At 45.7% G+C, this 21,602-nt stretch overlaps 1 protein-coding gene across 1 annotated transcript in view; it reads left to right on the plus strand.

Annotated features, from left to right (window-relative positions):
* SH3PXD2B (SH3 and PX domains 2B) overlaps positions 1-21,602 on the plus strand; it is a 112,536-nt gene that overhangs the window by 25,008 nt on the left and 65,926 nt on the right. Inside the window, exons 2-3 of the mRNA XM_003781940.3 lie at positions 6,663-6,743; positions 20,657-20,732. Of these exons, the coding sequence (XP_003781988.1) occupies positions 6,663-6,743; positions 20,657-20,732 (157 nt within the window). The remainder of the gene's footprint in view (positions 1-6,662; positions 6,744-20,656; positions 20,733-21,602) is intronic.

Genomic DNA, 21,602 nt, shown 5'->3' on the forward strand with positions numbered 1-21,602 from the left:
CCCGAGCTTCCTTGTTCCTCGAGCAGAGGGATAGAGTCCCAGATGCTCTTCAAAACTTGCTTCCCTGAGAGGGTGGTGTTTGCAGGTTGAAGGGAAGGAGAACAAGGGGCAGAGAAGACAAGCAAGTTGGTGGGATGACCTCAGAGACATGGCTAGGGTCCCTTCCCACAGACCCGAGGCCTGCCCAGAAGAAGCACTCTTATCTGTGAGGGCTCGGCCTCTTGGTTCTCATTTTCTTCCCCATTTATTCATGAAGGATCAATTTTCCACAAAGCCCAGATTTTCAGTGTTGGGTATATAGCAGTCAATGAACAAGACAGGCCAAGTCCCTGCTCTACAAAACTTATAACCTGTGGGGAAGCAGACACTTAGGCAATGGCAGTGAAGAGTAATTGGCTCGGTAATGAAGAAGCGGGTGTGAAGGAGACATAGGAGGGTGACCCGATCGAGTATTGGGGGAGAAGGAACAGTCAGGGAGGACTTTCCTGAGTAAGTTGCATTTGAGCTGTGGCCCGTTGGTTAAACATCCTATCCCATGTTTTGGATTTGTCTGATTGCTTCCTTATTATGTCATTTATCTTCTTTCTCTGCTTCTTTTATTTGTTGTAACTTTCTGCTTAGGTCAAGAGCTTAAGATCAAGTTGAACATTTTTGTCAACAATACTAACAGAAGATTTTCTGTATTTTCTTTGCACTACCTTGAAGACCATACAATATCTGGTTGTCTCTCTCTTGGTAACTCTAACTTTGGTCACTTGTTTATAGTTGTACCAGATTACACATTTTCCCCTTTGCTGGGAGAGTAATTGTGGGATCATAATTTGACACTGTGACTGCCCTGTTCTTCAGCAACCTTTTGCCCAGTGGTTCCGCATCCATTGAGGGTCTTTCCGGAGTGGCTGTGCCATTTTACTTTCTCTCCAGCAGTGTATGAGTTCCAGTTGCTGGCCATTTTCAGCAGCACTTGTTAACATTTTTCTGTTTTAGACATCCTAATAAATGAATAGTGATCCCTCATCATAGTTTCAGTTTGCTTTTCTCTAACGGCTCGTGAGGTCCTTTCATATGCTTCCTTGCCATCCATATATCCTCTTTGATGAAGTGTCTGTTTAGGTTTCTTGTCCATCTTGTAATCAGGTTGGTTGTTTCTTAATTGTTGAGCTTTGAGACTCTTAAAAATATATTCTGGGTCTGAGTCTTTGCCATGGGGAAAGTTTTTGTGTCATTTCCAAAGAACGTGGCATGGAGTATGTAAATCTCTACAGGAAATTTGTTTTTTAAAAAATACATACATTTTATTGTTTACATTGTGTTAACATATACATAACATAAAATTTGCCATTTCAACCGTTTTCAAGTGTACAATTCTGTGGCCTTAAGTACATTCATGCTGTTGGGTAACCATCACCACCATCCATCTCCAGAATGTTTTTCATCTCCCTAAATGGAAACTCTATACTCATTAAATAACTCCCCATTCTACTTTCTGTCTCTGTGAATTTGACTAATCTCTAGGTACCTCATATGTCATACAGTGTTTGTCCTTTTGTGACTGGCTTATTTCACAAAGCATAATGTCGAAGGCTCATCCACCATGTAGCATATGTCAGAATTTCCTTCCTTTTAAAGGCCAAATAATGTCCATTTGTATGTATAAGCCACATCCATACATCCATCAGTGGGCACTTGGGTTATTTCCACCTTTTGGTTATTGTGAATAATGCTGCCATGAGGAAGTCTGCTTTCAGTTCCTCAACACCAAGCCACTGAACGTTATTTAGGTTTGCAATGTAATCTAACAACCAAGGTCTAGTGTGTTAGGATTGCTTTAGTTGCAAGTAACAGAAACTAACTCAAACTGTTTTAAACAAGAAAGGGAAGGTGTTGGCTTGAGTCAGGGAAATACTCTGGATTCAGGCTGGACAATTCACAGGGGTTCAAATGCTGCCACAGAGTCTCAGCCTCCCTTGTTCCCTTTGGCTCTGCTTTTGTCTGTGTGGCAGGTAGTCTGTGGCAAAACTCTCCTGGCATAGAGTTCTCCCTTCCACCTAGCCATTGCGGTACACAAGAGTCTTTTCCCTGATAGTGCCATCAAAAGTCCCAGAATTAGGTCTCATCAACCTGGCTTAGATCGTGCGCTCATTCCTGCATCATCGTGTGGCCAGGGCCAAGCCTGGGAGACACACCCATCCCCATCAGAAACATTAAGGCAAGGAGGGAGGCAGTTCAGGGTGCTGTTACCAAGAGTGGAGGGAATGCATGCCAGAAAAATAGAAACACGGGACAGCCACTATGAAGGAAAAGCTAACTTTGCACTCCTAAGGTGTTCTAGGCTTTGGGCAAGGCCCCTTCTCCATTAGCTATTGTGGCTAATACTCAAGAGAAATTATTGTCCCTATCATAGAGACAAGAGCCCTTTGGCCAGAGAGATCATTGTCTTGTGAATATCACCAGCAGCAGAGCTGGCTCTGGGACCCAGGGCAGGTGCTCTCTCACCATCCCCCTAAAGCAGGATGGAGACAAAGTCCTGTAGTAAGACACTTCTCATTAAAAAGTCAGATTTGTGCCTAAAAGTGCAGACATCAAATTGTGCTCAGAGGTTGATTCCAATAAACCAATTAAGCTTTCTGCCAAGTCCTTATACCATATGTACAGAACATTAAAAATTGTAAACATGAGATCAAAGATGAATTGTGTAAGCAGAATTTTTTTCCCATTTACAGGAGTATGCCTTTTGTCGTTTTAAGAAAAAAATCTTTGATAATCTTTCTTTGTATCCTTTTCCTTGTTTTTTAATCCCCTTTGGCAATGTCCTTGACAAAGAGTCATCCAAACTTGGTTTGAACATCCCCAGTGACAGGGACCATTGATAGGGTATTTTCCCTCAGTTTCCCCATCTAGAAGGTGAGGCCATTAGATTAGCTGCGTTCTATGGCCCCTTTCTGCTCTGGCTTCTTGTCAGTGGTGCAGAAGTCTCCTTTTTGGTGTCCCTGCCCCTCTTCATACCATCTGCGTGCAGCAGCTGAAGGGATATAGGTGGATATTTTTAAACACGTACACTGGACCATGTCACACGCCTCCCCCTACCTTTAAAACTCTTCAGGAGAATAAAATCCAGACTTCGTGGTATGCAGCCCCTCATCAGCTGCTGCCTCTTCCCCAGTCCCTGCCTTCCACAGCTCGTCTGGCCATGACAGTCTCTTGTTCCTCACACAGGCCAGCCATTTTCCAACCTCTGCACACTTTTCCCACTTTGCTTTCTGCCTAGAACACCCTTTCCTCAGCTTTCGCACAGCCAGCTCCTCATCCCTCTGGTCTCAGTTCAGAACTTGCCTCCTCAGAAGACCTTCCCTTCCAATACCACCCAGCCTAATTCAACAGCCCCCACTGACCTCCCTTGTGCAGGCTTTGAGGTCCTTCCTGGCACTTACTGTCATTTGTAATTGTAGACAGGTTTGCTGGTTTATTGCAGAGGGCCTGGCACACACTAGGTGCTTAATAAACATTGCAGAGTGAATGAATGAGAACCATCCAAAATCTCCTTCTGGAGTCTTGATGAAGCAGGATTGAAAGCTACAGAAGCATATTTGAAGTCTTTTTTAAAAATAAAACTTAGCATGACTGTTCAGGTAGTTTTAGAAACATAGCTTTCTTTTTGTCATAAAAATCACCTTTTTGGGCAGCGCCTGTGGCTCAAAGGAGTAGGGCATTGGCCCCGTATACTGGAGGTGGTGGGTTCAAACCTGGCCTTGGCCAAAAACTGCCAAAAAAAAAAAAAAATCACCTTTTTGAGACATGGCTGACCTTCCCTCCTAAGGTATGCCTTGATCTGTTCTCTGGCTCTGCGAGGTACCTAGGGACAGTGAGCACAGTCAAGGAGAGGGGTGGGCCGGGATGCCCAAGTCCTCAAGTTTTGAAATAGCCTGTTTTTATGCAGGGGTGGGGTAGGCAATGGGGAATCAGAACACAGGGTATTAAGAATCCTTGAACATTCTCTCTCTGCTTACCAAGGACCTCAGAGCTTTGCCTCTTAAAATCATCACAGCTCTGTGTGAAATGGGCTTGGTTTAATGGCCTTGTTTTGCAGATAAGAAAGTTGAGAAAGAAAATAGTGTAATCTAGAGCTTCTTGGCTCCAGCCAAGAAGCCGGAGAGAGCCAAGTGCCTTCCTCTCTGCCATGCTCTTGTTAGATTGGAGAGATCATGCCTAGTGAGCTCCTTAACTTGGCATTCAAGGCCACTTCCCATCTTGTCCAGATCTGTCTTTCCATTTTTCATCTCTTCGTACTTGGAGAACCTTATTCTGTAAGTCTATGGTGCTCACACTGGACTCAGGCCCCAGCCTTGGCTGCTGCTATACCTTTTTTCATCTGAAGATGTGTGGGTATCCTTGGAAGAACTCATTTGAAAAGAGACTGGCTAAAACCACTTGTACCCCTTCTGGGTGCAGTACCTCCTGACCCCTGAGCTGGTCTTTATTCTTCCCTCATCCCCCTCCACCCACAGACTCTCCCTTGCTCTTCTGTTGTCTAAATCCTACATGTCTGTCAAGATGCACCATAATAGGCTCGGCACCTATAGCTCAACCGGCTAAGGCGCCAGCCATGTACACTTAAGGTGGCGGGTTCGAATCCCCAGCCCGGACCCACCAAACAACAATGACAGCTGCAACCAAAAAATAGCCGGGCGTTGTGGCGGGCGCCTGTGGTCCCAGCTACTTGGGAGGCAGAGGCAGGAGACTCACTTGAGCCCAGGAGTTGGAGGTTGCTGTGAGCTGTAATGCCACGGCACTCTACCCAGGGAGACAGCTTGAGGCTCTGTCTCAAAAAAAAAAAAAAAGATACACCATAATAACCACAAGCTTCAGAGATCTGTCTCCTGTCCCCTTCCTTGTATCAATCAGGAACAGATTACAGATGTCAGAAATCCAATTTAAACTGGCTGCAAAAGTAATTCAAGAGAATGGGTGTGGCCCAAGACATAATTATTGACCCAGGAAACTGGACAGTCCAGGAATAGATTTAGCTTCAAGCTGAGCTAGACATAAAGAGTTGGGCTGTATCATCAGGAATCTACAGGTGGTGGCTTCTTTTTCAGGCAGACCTGCTTGTGATGATAAGATGCCCCCTCACAGCTCCACATCCTCAGGGCTGCCTACCCTCAGGAAGGTGTCTTTCACAAAAGCCTCTGGAGCTGACTCTTCCTGGCTCCGATTGACCCATCTCAGGTCACATGCTTTCCCTTCAACCAATTGCCATATATGGTGGATGTACCCACTTCTGTCACTAGGAGGTGAGCAGAAGATAGGGAAAGAGGTTCCCAGGAGAAAAGCCTAGGTACTCAGGTTGAAAATAACAGATGCCCACTGCCCTCAGCAAATGGCCTGTGATCCTTATAGCCCCTAACGATACTGAGGCCCTTGTGTTTGTACAGTGTTTCTGTTTCCAAAGAGCTTTCATATATGTGTATATTTTAGTTGTCACAACTGCCCTCTAGCAAGAGATAGTTTGTACAAGCAAGGAATGGATTCCAGGTGTGCTGACCCCTCAGCCCTTAGGTATCCACTTGGTGTCTAGGGCCACGAAAGGCCCCAATCAGGAGCTCTGACCTTCAATAGCCACCTCAGTCTGCCCAAATTTGTTGTCAGTATACATTGGATACACAAAGTTCATGTGCAATTTAAATAGTTTAACATAGCAAATTGCACACAAACTTTATGCCCACCCTGTATTATTTTCCCTATGGGCCATTACTTGTGACAAAAGTTGGAAACATACATAACTCGGTGGTTTATAAAATAGCTGCTCATCTTTAATTTCATCAGATTCTCATTTGTCCCTGAAAGTAGACAAAGCAGGTGCTGTTAGCCCAATTCACAAATGGAAAAACTGAGACTCAAAGGGAAAATGTAAGGGGGCCAAGTACAGTGGCTCATGCCTGTAATCCTAGCACTCTGGGAAGCTGAGGTGGGTGAATTGCTTGAGCTCAGGAGTTTGAGACCATCCTGAGCAAGAGCAAGACCCCTGTCTCTTATTAAAAATAGAAAAATTAGCTGGGCATTGTGGTGAGCACCTGTAGTCTCAGCTACTTCAGAGACTTCAAGAAGATCACTTGAGCCCAGGAGTTTGAGGTTGCTATGAGCTATGATGCCATGGCACTCTACCCAGAGTGACAAAGTGAAACTCTTGTCTCCAAAAAAAAAAAAAAAAAAATGACTTGGCCTGGTTCCTTGTTGGTGTAAACAGCATGATGGGCCAGCCTGTGGAAGCTATAAGACAGTTAAGAGCAGAGTTAACCTGACAAAAGTTAATGCTTTGTGAATGACTCTAGCAAGAAAACCAGCCCTGTGGTTCTCTGAGTCAAGCAGGGAGCAAGAAATCCTGATAATACTGAAAATAGTAGCTTCTTCTAAGCTGACACTGTACTAACACTTTCTCATATTTGATTACATTTCATGCTTTGCACAATTCTGGAGGTTGATGCTCATTTTATTGAGGAGAAAGCTGAGACTCACTGAGAACAAGTATCCCATCCAACTGGTTATTGGCAGAGTTGAGATTCAAACCCAGCTCTTTCCGACACTGAACGTTATGTTCTCCCTTGGTCCTAGAGATGGGAAGACCCCCACTGGTATTAACACCCATTTCTCTATCCCCCCCATAGGTCTACATCATCCGAGTCACGTGGTCCAGCGGCTCCACTGAGGCCATTTATAGGCGCTACAGCAAATTCTTTGACCTCCAGGTAAGGATTGGCATTTCTAGTGAGCTGCAGGGTGGGAAAGAGTTTAATTGGACTTTATACTGTGACTTTTGAGTCCAGATTTCTTATTTCCTAGACTTGAAAATGACATCTGTTACTTTTGGGACATAAGTAATAAGCTTTATGAATTTGATATTTAACATTTTCCCAGTAAGAGAAAGGGTACTTGTTGACTGTTCCAGAAGAGAAGGTAATGTAGAAATCAGTACTGCATGGCTTTGGAGTGCAGAGTGTGAACTTGAGATTTGAGCATCGTCACGTTTGCTGCTGAACTCAAATTTGTTGAGTGTGTCTGGAACTCTTGGGGCCAGGCAGCTCCAAAGACAGACCCGTGTCTCTTGCCTCCCGTACTTGGCTCTAGAAATGCTTCCTATGCTCTGAGGCCACCACACTCCTCTCTCTCAAGGCCTTAGCAGTCCCCATTCCTCACCCAGAACACACTCTTGCACCTTCCAGAGCACTCCTTGGCCCGGGTAACCTTTCTACCCTACAGGATTCTCACTCTCTCTGAAGACTTATCTGACTTTGTGTCCTAAACAGCAAGGGCCACTTGCTCTGTGCCCCACAGCTCTGTGCGTCTCTGCATATTGAAGTTGCCTGCTTGTCCGTCCTTCCCTCTAGATTGTGATTCTCATGGGCAGGAACCATGTCATCTTCTTTTTCTCTCTCCTTAATGTTTTATTCAAAGTCTAGGGTAATCCTCTAGGCTTAAGACCCCTAGATAAAAGAGCCCATGTGGAGACTCCTGAGTGAGTTCTTCAGTTCTTTGCCCCTTCCAGAAGCTCTGGTGCTTTTTACTTCTTCTGTATTTCTTTCTAACTTCTAATAAAAGTCCTATCTTACCACTGGGGGAAAAAAAAAAGTCTAACACACAGTGTGTGTCCAGTGAGTGTTTGGTGAATGAAAGAGTGAAAGAATACATGAATGCATGAAAACCATGTGGCCTACAGGTCTCAGACAGAGTCAGGCACAGTGTGGATAGTTCAGTAAAAGCTCATCCCCACTGGGGTAAAACAACTCTCCTCCATGGGTAAGTAGTTTCATGTTGATGTCCCCCAAAGGCAGGTACCTCACAGCAGGTATGAGAAGACATGGCTCCTCCTATATGATATAATAGAGTTCTAAATGCCTCCCTCAGGAGATGATGGGAACTTGCCTGGTTTTCTGAACATGTGCATTCTCCCTGCCTCCTGGTGAGGGGCTGCGTCAAGAAACTCTCCAGGCTTCAGGCACAGCTTAATCCAGGGTTTTTGCACTGTCACCTGACCTGGCTTTTTCCTCTCTTTCCACATTCCTATTTCCATGGTGTTGGCTTTACCCTCAGATCCCACATGATTGCAAAATGGCTACAGCAGCTCTGGGCTCACACCCAGCAGGAAAGAGTAAAAGTCACTTGTCAAAAGTCCCAGCACACACATTATTGCACATCATAGGCTCATTTCTATGCCAATCAATATGCGTGAGCAATGTGCCAGCCAATGAGCTTGCCTGTATCCCTGCTCCACCCCCTGATGTAAGGAGGGGTGGAGACTGAGACCTGGAAAGAAGTAGATTCACAAATAGCAGTGATCAGAGATAAAATAGACATTTCTGGGCCATCAGAAGACAGCCCCTATCCGTTTTACATGATCCTGTCTCTTAGCCTCACATGTTCTCTCAGAAGGTTGAGTGATATTAACCACAGGCATCCTTATTTATATGGACCTAATCTGTCCTGGATATGTGGAATAGAGAATTTTCAGAGCCTGTATTCCATTATTTTAATGGGGGAGGGGAGATAATGTGGTCCTAGCCAGTTTTCCCAAACGCCCACATAGCAATCTGCCAAGAGTCATTGCACAATGTAGAGCAATTGAGACATCAGTTACCTAATTATTTAAAATGTAATGAACTCATTAGTGATGTTTTGTGTTCAGTGTGCAACAATATCAAACAGTATCATATACAAATTATATTTTTCTTCTGCTCTGCAGCAAACATGGACTGAATATAAATAAACAAAGAAGCTGTATGTTAAAGATGCTAAGATACCATCTAAAATGGACTTGGCAGAAGCAAATACTGGTTCAGGGAAGAAAGATCTAAGCCCTGGGGGAAAGGAAAGAAGGATGATATTTCAATGCCGTGAGCAGGAGGCATGATCCTAGTTGAGAATGACTGAAATACAAATGGAGGGCCCTCCACGTCCTTTACCCAGGTCCCTAGGTGTTATATGCAGAGTCATTACAACAGTTCTTCCATTCAGAGAGTGTTGGGTAAACATTTTTGCAACCTGCTATACTGACTTTTCATGTAGCAAGGGTCTGGATTGAGAAGGCTACCTGTATTTTGTTTTCAGAGGCCTCTTGCCTCTAAGAAGGAGCAAGGGAGTAGGGAACAATGATAGACATAAGTTACTTACATCCACAGAGCAAAGTCCACTCTGCTAGCTTAGGCACTAAGAGAGGGGTGGAGTTGGATTTATGGGAGGAGACAGGCGTGTCCATGGAACCCAGAGCAGAAAATGCAGCCAGCCTCACAAGGGCATGGAATCAGCTGGCAGCTCCTGGGGCCATCTGTCACTGCGACCTCAGGCTGTCCCATCAAGCCTGCTTTGTTTCCCACCGACCTCTCTGGACCAGCTTTTTCCACTTGTCCATTGGCCACATCCCCCTGAGTGTCCCCAGTGAGCACCTTCCATCCCTGAGTTGAAGTGTTCTTCACTGTTGTGGGCACATCAGAGTGTCTGGATATTGAATCCAGTCTCTAGAAGAGAGAATCTGATGATCCTTAGGGTCCTGGGTCAGAGTCCACTGTCTACCCTGTCAGCTGGGGCCCAAAAGGTGAGGTGCGTTGGTACAGAGTCACCTGGAAGAAGAGATTTGATGAGAAGGGGCATGGAGGAAAGGCCCTAGAAATGCCTGTGTAAATATTAAGTGCTAATATTTTGATGTAGGTAGGTAGACTATGTCATCTCAGTTCCCTATGCCATCATAGCCTAAGTCTTAAGACCTTGGTTTTATAACATCAGACAGACCTGAGTTCAAAAGATCAAATTTTGCCTTTTCATTTCTCAGCTTGAAGTCACCTCTGGAAGCTTCTGAGCCTCAGTTTCCTCATCTTCATAGCAAGAATAAAAGCACTTTCTTCATGCATTTATTTTGACAGTTAAATGAGATATGCCTGGCTCCACAAGCATGTTAGCTGCCCTCTTTCCCTCTGCACAGATGTGGCTTGCTTGAGGAGACATCCTTTGGGAATGCTTGAGCCACGGTTTGATTGTGAGTCTTCCTGGACCAAAGCCAATCCTCCCTCCACTCTCCTGTTCTGACTTTTTTATTTCTACTAGAACTTAAAAGTAAGATTTTCTTCCCTGCTCAGCATAATTGGTAATAATTGGGGGTTTGCTGTAACATAAACAGCCACCTCAGGCTTTCCTCCCATAACAAAGTTGTCTTCTAAAGGCAGGGCTTTGGTCAGCTTCAAGAGCCCCAGATGGGCGCCTGGAGTGGGAAAGCATGGAATTACAGAGGGTCCTGCTCATCCTGGAAGCATCCTGGACCCCCAGCCTCATACATCCCAGTGGGGGGAAGCTGGAAGAGGTTAGGGCAGGACCATACCAGCCCAAGTCAAGTATTCTGAGGACCAGCGAGGGGGCCAGCCTGCGCAAGGCTGAAGTTAAATGATTTCATGATTCCACCCTCCCCTCCCTCCTGTCTGGCTCACAGCCTTGATTTTTTTTCAGAAGTAACTTGGCTCATAGAGTGTGGGGAGGGCTGCATTTCGTGGAAGAGCAGCTAAGCCAGTGTGGCGTAATAGAAAAAGCAGAGGACTCAGTCAGGAGACCTGGGACACAGCCACCCTCCAGCTGTGTGGCCTCAGGCACACCCCTTAACCCCTTTGTGCCTGAGTGTCTTCATTGGTGTCAATGGGGTAATGACAATAGAAGCAGCTGGCATTTCTAGACTGAATGTGGCCCCAGTCCTGCTAAGCGTTTAGATATGGTACTTATCAAATTACACAGATGAAGAAACCTAAACTCAGAGAGATTAGTTGTTTTCCCAAGGTCACACAGCCAGTGAACATCAGAACTCAGATTTCTCGGATTTAAAGCTAGGTGGGTGACCCCAGAGTCCATGCTCTTAGCCACTCTGCTATCTCATGCTCCTCTCCCATATGAGTATTTCACAAGGTTCTTGGGAGTTAAAATTGATGATCCGTGTCCAGAAGAGGCAAATCTGTAAAGACAGAAAACAGATTAGTGGTTGCCAGAGGCTAGGGAAGCCTCTGCTAAAGGGTACTAGGTATCTTTTAGAGGTGATGAAAATGTTCTGGAATTAGTGGTGATGGCTGCATAACTTTGTGAGTATACTAAAAACCACTGAATTGTACAATCCTAAAGGGAGACTTTTGTGGTATGTGATGTATATCTCAGTTTTGTTTTTTTTTAAAGAGACGGTGTGTACCAGAGTGCTTCTGAGCTGTCGAGCACTTAGCAAATGACAGCTGTTAAGATTATTGATGGACGTGGGTTGCTAGGCATTGGCATAAAGATTAAAGAAGGAGATGATGCCAGTTAATAAAGTGGTTAAGATCCTACGGGTTAAGATTCTGGGCTTTGGAATCAGGGCTGGGCTTTGATCCAAATTCTGCCTCTTGCTGGCCATGAGATCTTGTTTGTGTCTTAACTGTTTTAGGCACAGGTGGTAGAAACCCAATCAAGATAGATTATTCAAAAAGAACATTGACTAGCTGAATATAACTAAGAAGTCTAGGAGTATTTGGCTTCAGGTGGGTCTGGATCTAGGGGCCACACTGTCAATGAGAACTTGGTCTTTGTCCAATTCTTGCCTTTCTTTGTGTCCAGGCCAGGGGGTGTCCGGTATAGTGGCAGCCACAGCTCCAGGTTATACAGATCAGCACATGACTCTGGGGAAAAAAACAACCCCAAGAGTTGAAGCAAAAGTCTCATTAGCTCATCTTGGTCAAACAACCAGCCCACTTGGGGCCAGCTCAAGAACCAAAAGTAGAATCAGCATCCTGCCAATGAAACAGACTAACAGAGTGGTGGGGGAGGCCATTCAGGGCAGAGGAGCATCCTGCAGAGAGGCCACTCAGGTAGTCGGAGCATAACCCAGGCTCTCTTGGGGGAAAAGAGATGTACAGTGAGAAGGTCTCCTCTATAAGGATTCACCTCCCAACTTGGTTTCCTGACTTGCTTATCTTAGAAAAGCCAGATGTTGATGGTCACACCTGCCACTACCAGTTGTGTGTCCCATTCACCTGACCAGGGTAGAAGGGATGAGATGGTGCCCTGAGCTTGGAATAGGAATACCTGGTGCCAGGCGCTTCCCCATCTCTCACCAGCTGTGCGACCTTGAGCAGGTCCACTAAGCCTCTCTGAGCCTCCTCTTCTGTCTTAGCCTGGCCCTTTGCCTAAGAGTCCATCAGAGTGTGGCAGAGGGAGCTGGTGTCCATGCAGGGCTCTGGGGATAGCCTGAATGCTCACAGAGCTGAGGGAAGTACCTAGCAGAAATGTGACTTGGTTGAGCCACACAGTAATAATATTGGTAGTTGTTTACTGGAAAATGCTAGGTGCCCATTTTGTATGTATGCCAGCTCATTTAATCCTCATAAGCATGAGGTCAGTATTGTGTCCATTTTACAGATGCTCAGAGAGTTAGAGGTCGTGTACCCAGAAAGCAGCTGTGCTGAGTTCCAGCCCAGGTGTGGCTGGGTCTGAAACCTGTGGTCCTAGCCACTTCACCTCCCTGCCTCCTGCCGCCCCTTTTTAAGGCGCATTTTTCTCCTGTATATAAAATGTAGGCAGAGTCTATCTTGCAAAGGGTGGTTCTGAGCACAGAATGAGCTCTTTGCAAACAGGTCTCAGCTGAGTGAGGATCTACTTTACCCTGTGCCATGCAACCTTTGCCCTCTGAGTTTTCCCACTAGTTCATTGTGTCCCCCAGATCCAGGGCCATGGCTATTATTACAGCCAGGGCTTACCTCACACAAGGCATAGTTAAACATTTGCTGAACCAGACCCTGCACTGCTACAGGGGGCCCAAATGAATCTGTGCTTTCTACAAATGCTCAGTATAGTGAGGAAAAGCACATTTACTCCAGATAGAGATAAGTCCAGGGTTCAGAGAGAGACCTTTCTTTCTCTGCTAGCCAAGGAGCTCAGGCAGGGCCTGCTTCCTGGAGGAGGTGACACCTAAGGGCCATAGCAATGAATTAGGTGTTGCCCTTCCAACAAGTTGGAGGAGGGCATTCTGCAGAGAGCATACTACCGGTGGGAATTGAGGGAGCAGGAGTCTTACCTGGGCATTTGTGGGATTCCGAGGGTGGCAGGAGTTATGGAGCCAGCTGAGTCACACTGCCCACCGGGAGCTCTCAGGAAAAATGCCAGCCATATCTGTAAGAAGGAACACTCCTAGTTGGGAAGTCCATGCCTGGGGCTCCAGGGAGGCCTTTCTGGCCCCTCTCCTGCTCTGCACACCATGCAGCGGGACTACTGCCAGGCACGGGGGCCTTGTAGATCAAGCTGTTCTTAGATGCATCAAATTATAGAGCAGAGGCTGCACCCTGACCTTGCCTTTGTCTCTCCAGAGACTGTCTCAAGTCATGCAACAAAAATGATGAATTTCCAATGTTGATTGAGACAATACTGCCCCGTCCCCTTCTGAGAGCCTGGTGCTCCCACCTCTGCCTTCTTGGGGGTTTGACAGCCCTGAGTGCAGCTTTGGCTGTCTGCTTAGAATCCCCCGCACTTCATCACTGAGGCCAAAGGGAAGGGAGTGTTTTCTTCCATCTTTTCTGGGGGCAGGTATGGCAGTTGGCAGAATCAGAGTTCTCACTCTTAGCCTTGCCCAGCTGGGAGGGCTGCCCAGTGAGTTGCTAGCCAGCGCCTGGCCCCATGCTCCACTAACCATATTTATCCAAGTAGTGCCTTTGCTCCATCCTCAGCTGTGCTTTTCCCCCCAGACATTATCTTCTGCAGTTGGGGCATGCATGCCTCCAATGTGTTGTGCACACTTGAGTGGAATATTTTTCCCTTCCTCTGAAAAGCCATTGCCATATGGATGGCGTGTGACTGAGAAAATACAGTAGGTTGCCCTTTTCCACACAGTTAGCAATTCTTTATTTCTAAAATTAAAAGAGGCATGATTATCTTGAGCAATTGCATCTAAACTCAAATCCAGGCCCTCTTGCTGCCACCTGGAACATAATGTCTCCTCTCTTAGATAGTAGCTGACCACACTAATTAACCACTTTTTCTCATTCATTCATTTGTTCATTCATTCATTCATTCTTTGCACAAAGTATCTACTAGGTGCCTATCAAGTGCCAGAGTAGGGGTGGTGGGGGAAGAAGAGAGGACAATCAGACTAATAAGGAGGTTGAGCCAAGAAAATGCAGACCTAGACTTGAGGGGAACAGTAAGTGTGGAGAGAAGACAGGAGCGGGTAGCTGCCTCCACATGGCACGTCCATCTGGACACCAAGACATGCTGACATTTAGACTGGCTCATTTAGGGGACAAAATCCCCAACAAACCACATATAGTAGAGTAGGCCCAGTACATTATCATGTCCAAGGCCCTAAAACCCCTGCCCCAAGGACCACGTCGCTTCCTGCCAGCCTGCAGCACACGATGGTCCCCAGACTTTCTCCGCTTCCTGAGCTGGCTCCTCTGGGACTTGGGGATTTTGTGATATTGAGGGAGTAAACCCCTCCCAAGTCCAGTCTCAATGGCTGCTGCTAACACAAACCACGTGTGGCTCTCCACGCCAGCTTCCACGATGTTTGCCTTGGACAGCATGTCTCATGTTCCCTCTCCCACAGCTGATGTCTTGAAAAGTGCTGATGGAGTATTCTCTCCTTCTCTTTGGAAGCCTGTGATGTGGCAACTTGATGTGATTCCTGCCCCCCCAAATGACTCATCTTCCTCTTTGGTTTCTAGTCCTCCTAGTCCTGAGAGCCACTTCTCTAGTTATCTGGGGGGAGAGCATGGGTGATGGATTTTCTGTTACTGAGGGTGACATCTGTGATTGGATTTTGTCAGGCATGCCTCTGGTCCCGCTGCTGCAGACAGGCTGGGTCTGGAGTCCATGTGGACTCCCTTGAAGTGCCTGCTTCAAGGCCTTTAGGTGCCAAGTGTGACCATTCTCTGCACAGAAGAGGCTTGTGGCCTATGAACCTGGACACACCAAGACCAGCTCTGCAATTAAAGCTCATAGGGGCTCTAATCTCTCAGCTTCTTATATTGAGGCCTCATAGAGGATGGCTGACATTATAAGATGTTAAAGAAAACACAATAAAACTGGATCCAGTCCTGCACTGTCTAGTATGGTAGGCACTAGTCAGATGAGGCTATTTAAATGTAAATTTAAATCAATTAAATAAAATTTAAAAATTCAGTCCTCAGTTGCAAGAGCAGCCTTTTGAGTGCTCATCAACCACCTGGGCCTAGTGGCCACTGTTTTGCACAGCAGAGATATAGGACATTTACAACATTGCTGAAAGTTCTAGTGGATAGTCCACCTCCCTGGGCACTCTGCAGGACTTTTTCCAACCTTAAAACAGCCTCACGATGGAGTATTATATAGCCTTAAAAAGGAAGGGAATTCTGGCTGGGCGTGATGGCTCACACCTGTGAGCCTCCTAACACTTTGGGAGGCTGAGGTGAGTGGATTGCTTGAGCTCAGGAGTCTGAGACCAGCCTGAGCAAGAGTTGAGACCCTGTCTCTACTAAAAATAGAAAAACTAGCCAGGCATTATGGTAGGTGCCTGTAGTGCCAGCTCCTTGGGAAGCTGAGGTAGGAGGACTATTTGAACCCAAGAGTTTGAGGTTGCTATGAGCTGTCACACCAGGGCACTCTAGCCTAGGGCAACAGGGTGAGACTCTGTCTCAAAAACAGAAAAAGAAAGAAGAAATTCTGATACATGATACAATATGAACGAGCCTTAACATAATGCTGAGTGAAACAGACCAGGTGCAAAAGGACAAAGACTGTGAGGAGTCACATTCATGGAGACAGAGGGAGGATGGTGGTTATGGGGCGGGGGGAGTTTTTGTTTCATGGGTTCAGAGTTCAGTTGTGGATGATGAAGAGGCTCTGGAGATGGGTGGTGGTGATGGTTGCCCAACAGTGTAAAAGTGCTTAATGCCACTGACCAGTACACTTCAGGGTGGTTGAAATCTTGTGTATATTTAACACACTTTCTTAAAAGACCAAACAGCATCACAGACTTCTGAAAGTTATCCCCAAACAACTCTCAAAATAACATGTTCACTATGGGCAGGGTACAAGGAAGAGGGGATTTGTTGCTGAGGATGGGGGACGTCCCCCAAAGAGTTTACTTACAGCATTCATTTATACAACCCCCCTGTAGAGCAGGCTGTGACTCCCACTCTGTAGATGACCGAACAGGCTCAGTAGACAAGGTGTCTGACCGAGGGCACATGACGGCATGAGGAAGTCATAAAGATATAACCCCAGGGCTGCCTGGTCCTCAGGGATAATATCTGTGGTTAAATGTTGCAACATTTAAACTCAGATCTGCTGCCTCAAATAAATAACACTAAGGGAGGGGGCAGACACTTCAGTCCTTTGGGCCATGCCTATCTAGGTGAAAGCAAGTCAGGACAAAGGGTGAGAGCAACTTCTAAGACCAGGCAGTAGAGATCACGTGGAGGACTACATAATAGTGTTAGGTGGGGACTCAAGGAACCAGGAGAATGGGGATGGTTCTGTTAGGGTGGATGGATTCCTGGTGCAGTCCTTTTTAAAAAACAGTTTCCCTTTCATGGTGTTTCAACATCGTCTTAACAAATAAAATTGAGAAGGGAAAAAGAAGATAGTGTTAGGCAAAACCTATAAATCTCTAAACTCTCTACAGCTGAGACCGATTAGTCACTCCGCTTTTGAAAAGAAAACGTGCCGTTCACATGTGCCCAGAATATTAAACTTCCCTCATCGCAGGCTGACGTTCACGTTCACATGACACTCTGAAGCCGCCTAAGACAGTGATCTTAGGGAAAGAGAATGGGATTTAGACCAAGACGCTGAGACTGGCTGGACCACCACTTAGTTTTGGGACCTCAGCCAAGTTCATTGGTCTCTGTGCTCCCCAGTTTCCTCATCTGTGACTTGGAGATCATAGCATTTATTTCACAAGGTTACTGTAAAGGTCAGATGAAATCATATGTATGAGAGCACTTGTTAGCTGCCAGTTGCTATACAAACACTGGTAGTGATTACCAATTATTTAATGTTAGTAATATGAAAATTATTCATCAGAGTTACTTAGGAAACATCTCCTGAGGTTGCCTCCCAAAAAGTTTGCTCAATTGCATTCATTAGTTCAGCCAATTTTTTTAATTAACAAACTTTATTTTTTAGAGAAGTTTTAGGTTCATGACGAAATTGACTCAAAGGAGTGTTTCCATATATTTCGTTCTCTCTACAACACACACAACCTCCCCCACTGTCAACATCTGGTTCAGCCAATTTTTTTTTCTTGGTTTAAATCCCATTCTCTTTCCCTAAACAGATGAGTGGATAGAGAAAATGTGGGACACAGTAGAATACCATTCAGCCATAAAAAGGATGAAATCCTGCCATTTGCGGCAACACATGGAACGGGAGGATATTATATTAAGTGAAATAAACCAGGAACAAAGTTAAATACCACAAGTTCTCACTTATTTGTGGAAGCTAAAAAAAAAAAAAAGTTGATCTCATAAAAATAAAAAGTAAAACAGAGGATTCTAGACGCCAAGAAGGGTAAAGGCAGTGGGGTGGGGGAAGTTCCAATGAGGGAGGGATTATTAAAAGTATACAAAATTACAGTTAGACAGGAGGAATAAGTTCCAGTGTTCTCTACCCTTGACGATGACTATAGTTAATAATATATAGTTTTAAATACTAGAAGGGGGATTTTGAGTGTTCTCAACACAAAGAAATGATAAATTTGACCTGATGGGTATGCTAATTACCCTGATCTGATCACTACATGTTATATGTATCCCAGTGCTACTGTGTACCCCCTTTAATATGTACAAGTATTATATGCCATTTAAAAATACAAGTAAATTTTAGAAATTTTAAAAAATAAAAAGAAACTAAAAAGAAAGTGAAGGCCGGCTCGGCGCCTATAGCTCAACCGGCTAAGGTGCCAGCCATGTACACCTAAGGTGGCGGGTTCGAATCCCCAGTCTGGACCCGCCAAACAACAATGATGGCTGCAACCAAAAAATAGCCGGGCGTTGTGGCGGGCGCCTGTGGTCCCAGCTACTTGGGAGGCGGAGGCAGGAGACTCGCTTGAGCCCAGGAGTTGGAGGTTGCTGTGAGCTGTAATGCCACGGCACTCTACCCAGGGGGACAGCTTGAGGCTCTGTCTCAAAAAAAAAAAAAGAAAGTGAAGGCCCAAAGCAAGAAAAAGGAAAGAAAGAATTAAGAAATGGAGAACAGAAAAACACTAGAGAAAATCAGTGAAACTAAGAGCAATACTTTGGAAGGGTAAAGATTAATGAACTTCTTTGTGGAGACCAAGAAAAATATGGGGGGGTAAGGGAGGAAAAGAGAACCCAAGGTCTAAAAGCTTTAAAACTTCTGGGGCAAGTCCGTGGATGCCAGGATGCCCAGCGAGCTGAGTTGGCCCACCCACTCGGGAATGTTACATAGAAAAACCCTGAGGACACAGGGAGATCCAGCCTGGACAGATGGTCCTGTCCTTTTGTGTTTTGTTGTTGTTGTTTGTTTGTTTTGTTTTATTTTGTTTGAAACAGTATCACTATGTCATCCTCAGTGCTGTGGCATCACAGCTCACAGCAACCTCAAACTCCTTGGGCTTAAGTGATTCTCTTGCCTCAGCCTCCCAAGTAAGTGGGACTACAGGCACCTGCCACAACGCCCAGGTATTTTTTGGTTGTAGTTGTCACTTGTCTGGCAGGACCGGCCTGGGTTCAAACCTACCAGCTCCAGTGTATGTGGCTGGCGCCCTAGCCGCAGAGTTACAGGTGCTGAGCCTGCTCCTGTCCTTTTGAATTGTCTTTGTAACATCTCAGGGGTGGGTGACATGATGGCAGGGAAGCACACAGGCCCTCCCACCTTGCCAGCTGCAGCACATGGCCAGATGTTTTCACTCCTCTGGCCTGTGATTTCCTGAATAGTAATATCCGCCTTGAAGGAACGTCCTAGGGATTTAGTGGCAGAATGTTTGTGAAGAATCTAGTCCACTCCTGGCATTTAGTAGGTACCCAGTAGACATATCTCCCTTCCCTCCCACTTCAGCTCCTCTCCTCCCTCCCCACATGCCCTCACAGCACTGGGCTGTGTGTGTTTCTTCTAGACTTTGCAAAGCTTCTTTCATTCTGTGAGAGGGCAGATATTGAGTGCCAGGGTGACTTTCTCCCAGAGGTCAGATCATCATCAGACTTTTCCCATTCCCTCCATTACTTCGGGCAGCTCAGCACTGCCTGCCTCTCCTGCTTTGACGCCTTTGCCCAGTGAGGGTGGGCTAGGATATGCTGCTCTGTCAGATAACCTCACCGTACAACAAGTGCTTCTTGCCATATCTCACTCAGGCAATGTATCCATCAGAGGTCCCCAGGGGCTCCCAACTCACCCCAGGACTTTGGCTGGCAGAGAAGCCAGTGCCTAAAGCATGGCTATCCCCGATGGCAGAGGGTAGTAGACAGTGGCAAAGCATCCACCATCCGCCAGTCATAAAAGACGCATGTCTCTTCAGCTCACAGTGAATTGGCCACATCCCACTTCAAGGGGATGGGAAACGTACAAATCTATCATATGCTGAGAAGAACCAGAACTATTTGATGACAGCATTAATGACTCCCACAGCCCAGCTTCAATCCATAAAGTAGCACTGCCAGTTGATGTCCTTAAGATGAGGCCCTAAAAGGTTATGTCACGTTTCCAAAACCACAAGAGGCATAAATAGCAGATCCTTGTGACTTTGTATGCCAAATCTAATATTTCACAGTAAGTCCTTAAAATGTCAGAGATACACGTATGGCACCGTGAAAGGTTTGCATGTAGGGACTCTGCCCGGTTCCTCCTCTGCCTGCACATAGCCCATACCTACCCATCTTGTGGACTCATGGCACCTCCCACACCACCTTGTAATTGTCAGTTTGTTTTTTAGTTCCCTCTCTTCACTGGACTCCATGCATCTAACACAGAGCCAGGTACAAAGCTGTCTTTTGATCCAATCTAGGGTATTTTCATGGGTCAGGGGAATATAATGATGTCATAGGCGTAAACCCAATCACTCTTCCCAACCATAGTGATTGGGTCTTGGTGGTTTATTCCAACACACCAGGAGATTCTTTGGAAACAGAATGACCTGCTGTCCATGAAATTCTGTTGACCTTGAGGGGGTTCATGTTTCAGGTCCTTTGGAGACCCACCCCCCCCGGGAAAACTGAGAATGGTCTCTCCCAACTCTGAGGCTTCACAAATCTAGCAAATCTGAATATAAAGAATTGTTTAGGGCAGCGCCTGTGGCTCAAGGAGTAGAGTGCCAGCCTCATATACCAGGGTGGCAGGTTCAAGCCCCACCCGGCGAAAACTGCAAAATAATAATAATAGTAAATAAAAAATAAGGAATTGTTTAAAGGTCCCTATAAAAGCCAGGCATGGTGGCTCCTGCCTATAATCCTAACACTCTGGGAGGCCGAGGCAGGCAGAGCGCTTGAGCTCAGTAGTTTGAGACCAACCTGAGCAAGGGAAGTTGCCTTCCGCTATTAGTTTGGGTTTCTGAAAACTTGAAAAAAGTGAACTTTTTAAAATCTTAAACCACGTATTTCACATAATTCCTTTAAAATATCAGAGATGCATTTATTATATTATGAAAGGTTTTTTGGTTTTGGTATTCTCACCCATTTAGATGCAGATGTTGGACAAATTTCCCATGGAAGGAGGACAGAAGGACCCCAAACAGAGGATCATTCCCTTTCTACCAGGTAGGTGAGATGCTTGCTTCATACCCAGGACTCTGGGAGGCTCCAGGATAGCTCCCAGAGATCTCAGAACAGCTTATCAGCTTGTCCTTTATCAGGGACCTTGTCCCACTGACCAGAATATTAGCCATTTGTATAAATTAATGACTAAGAATTTGGAGTTAGATGCTACACTATTCACTAGCTGAATGACCTTCAGAAGACCCTCACCTCTGGGATACTCAGTTTCTCCTATCTCTAAAATGGGAATAGAGCTCAGGAAATTTTTTTAGTGAGTGCTTTCTGTTAATACAGCTACTGTGTTAGTTTTCTATCCTTGCTTAACAAATTCCCACCAATTTAACAGCTTAAAACACCCATTTATTACAATCTCACAGTTCTGTGGGTCAGAAGTCCAGGCAGGCACAATTGGGGTCCCTCTTTAGGGTCTCATAAGGCCAAGTCAAGATGTCAGCTGAGCTGTGCTCTTCTCTGGAGGAGAATCCACTTCTCTTCTAGGAGAGAATCCACTTCCAGCCTTGCCCAGATTGCTGGCAAAATTCAGTTCCTTAAAGTTGTAGGACCAAGATCCCTGTTCCCCTGCTGGCTGTTTGCCGGGGACCCTGCTCAGCTTCTGGGAGCTGCCACATTCCTCATTACACAGCTCCCATTGTCCTGAAACTAGCAACTGGGCAGTGAATTTTTCTCATACTTCACATCCCTCTGACTTCCCTCTGCCACCAGTCAGAAAAAGCCGTCTGCTTTCATGGGCTCATACAATTATTAGCTGCCTGATCTAGGATAATCTCCCTGATCTCCTCTTTTAAGGTGAATATAAGACAGGTAATAGCTGGTCACATACACAGGCTCTGGGGATCAGTGCGGGACATCTTT

This window comes from Otolemur garnettii, unplaced genomic scaffold (genome assembly GCF_000181295.1).
Source record: "Otolemur garnettii isolate 467f Iridium unplaced genomic scaffold, OtoGar3 scaffold00003, whole genome shotgun sequence".
In the NCBI taxonomy this organism is placed as follows: Eukaryota; Metazoa; Chordata; class Mammalia; order Primates; family Galagidae; genus Otolemur; species Otolemur garnettii.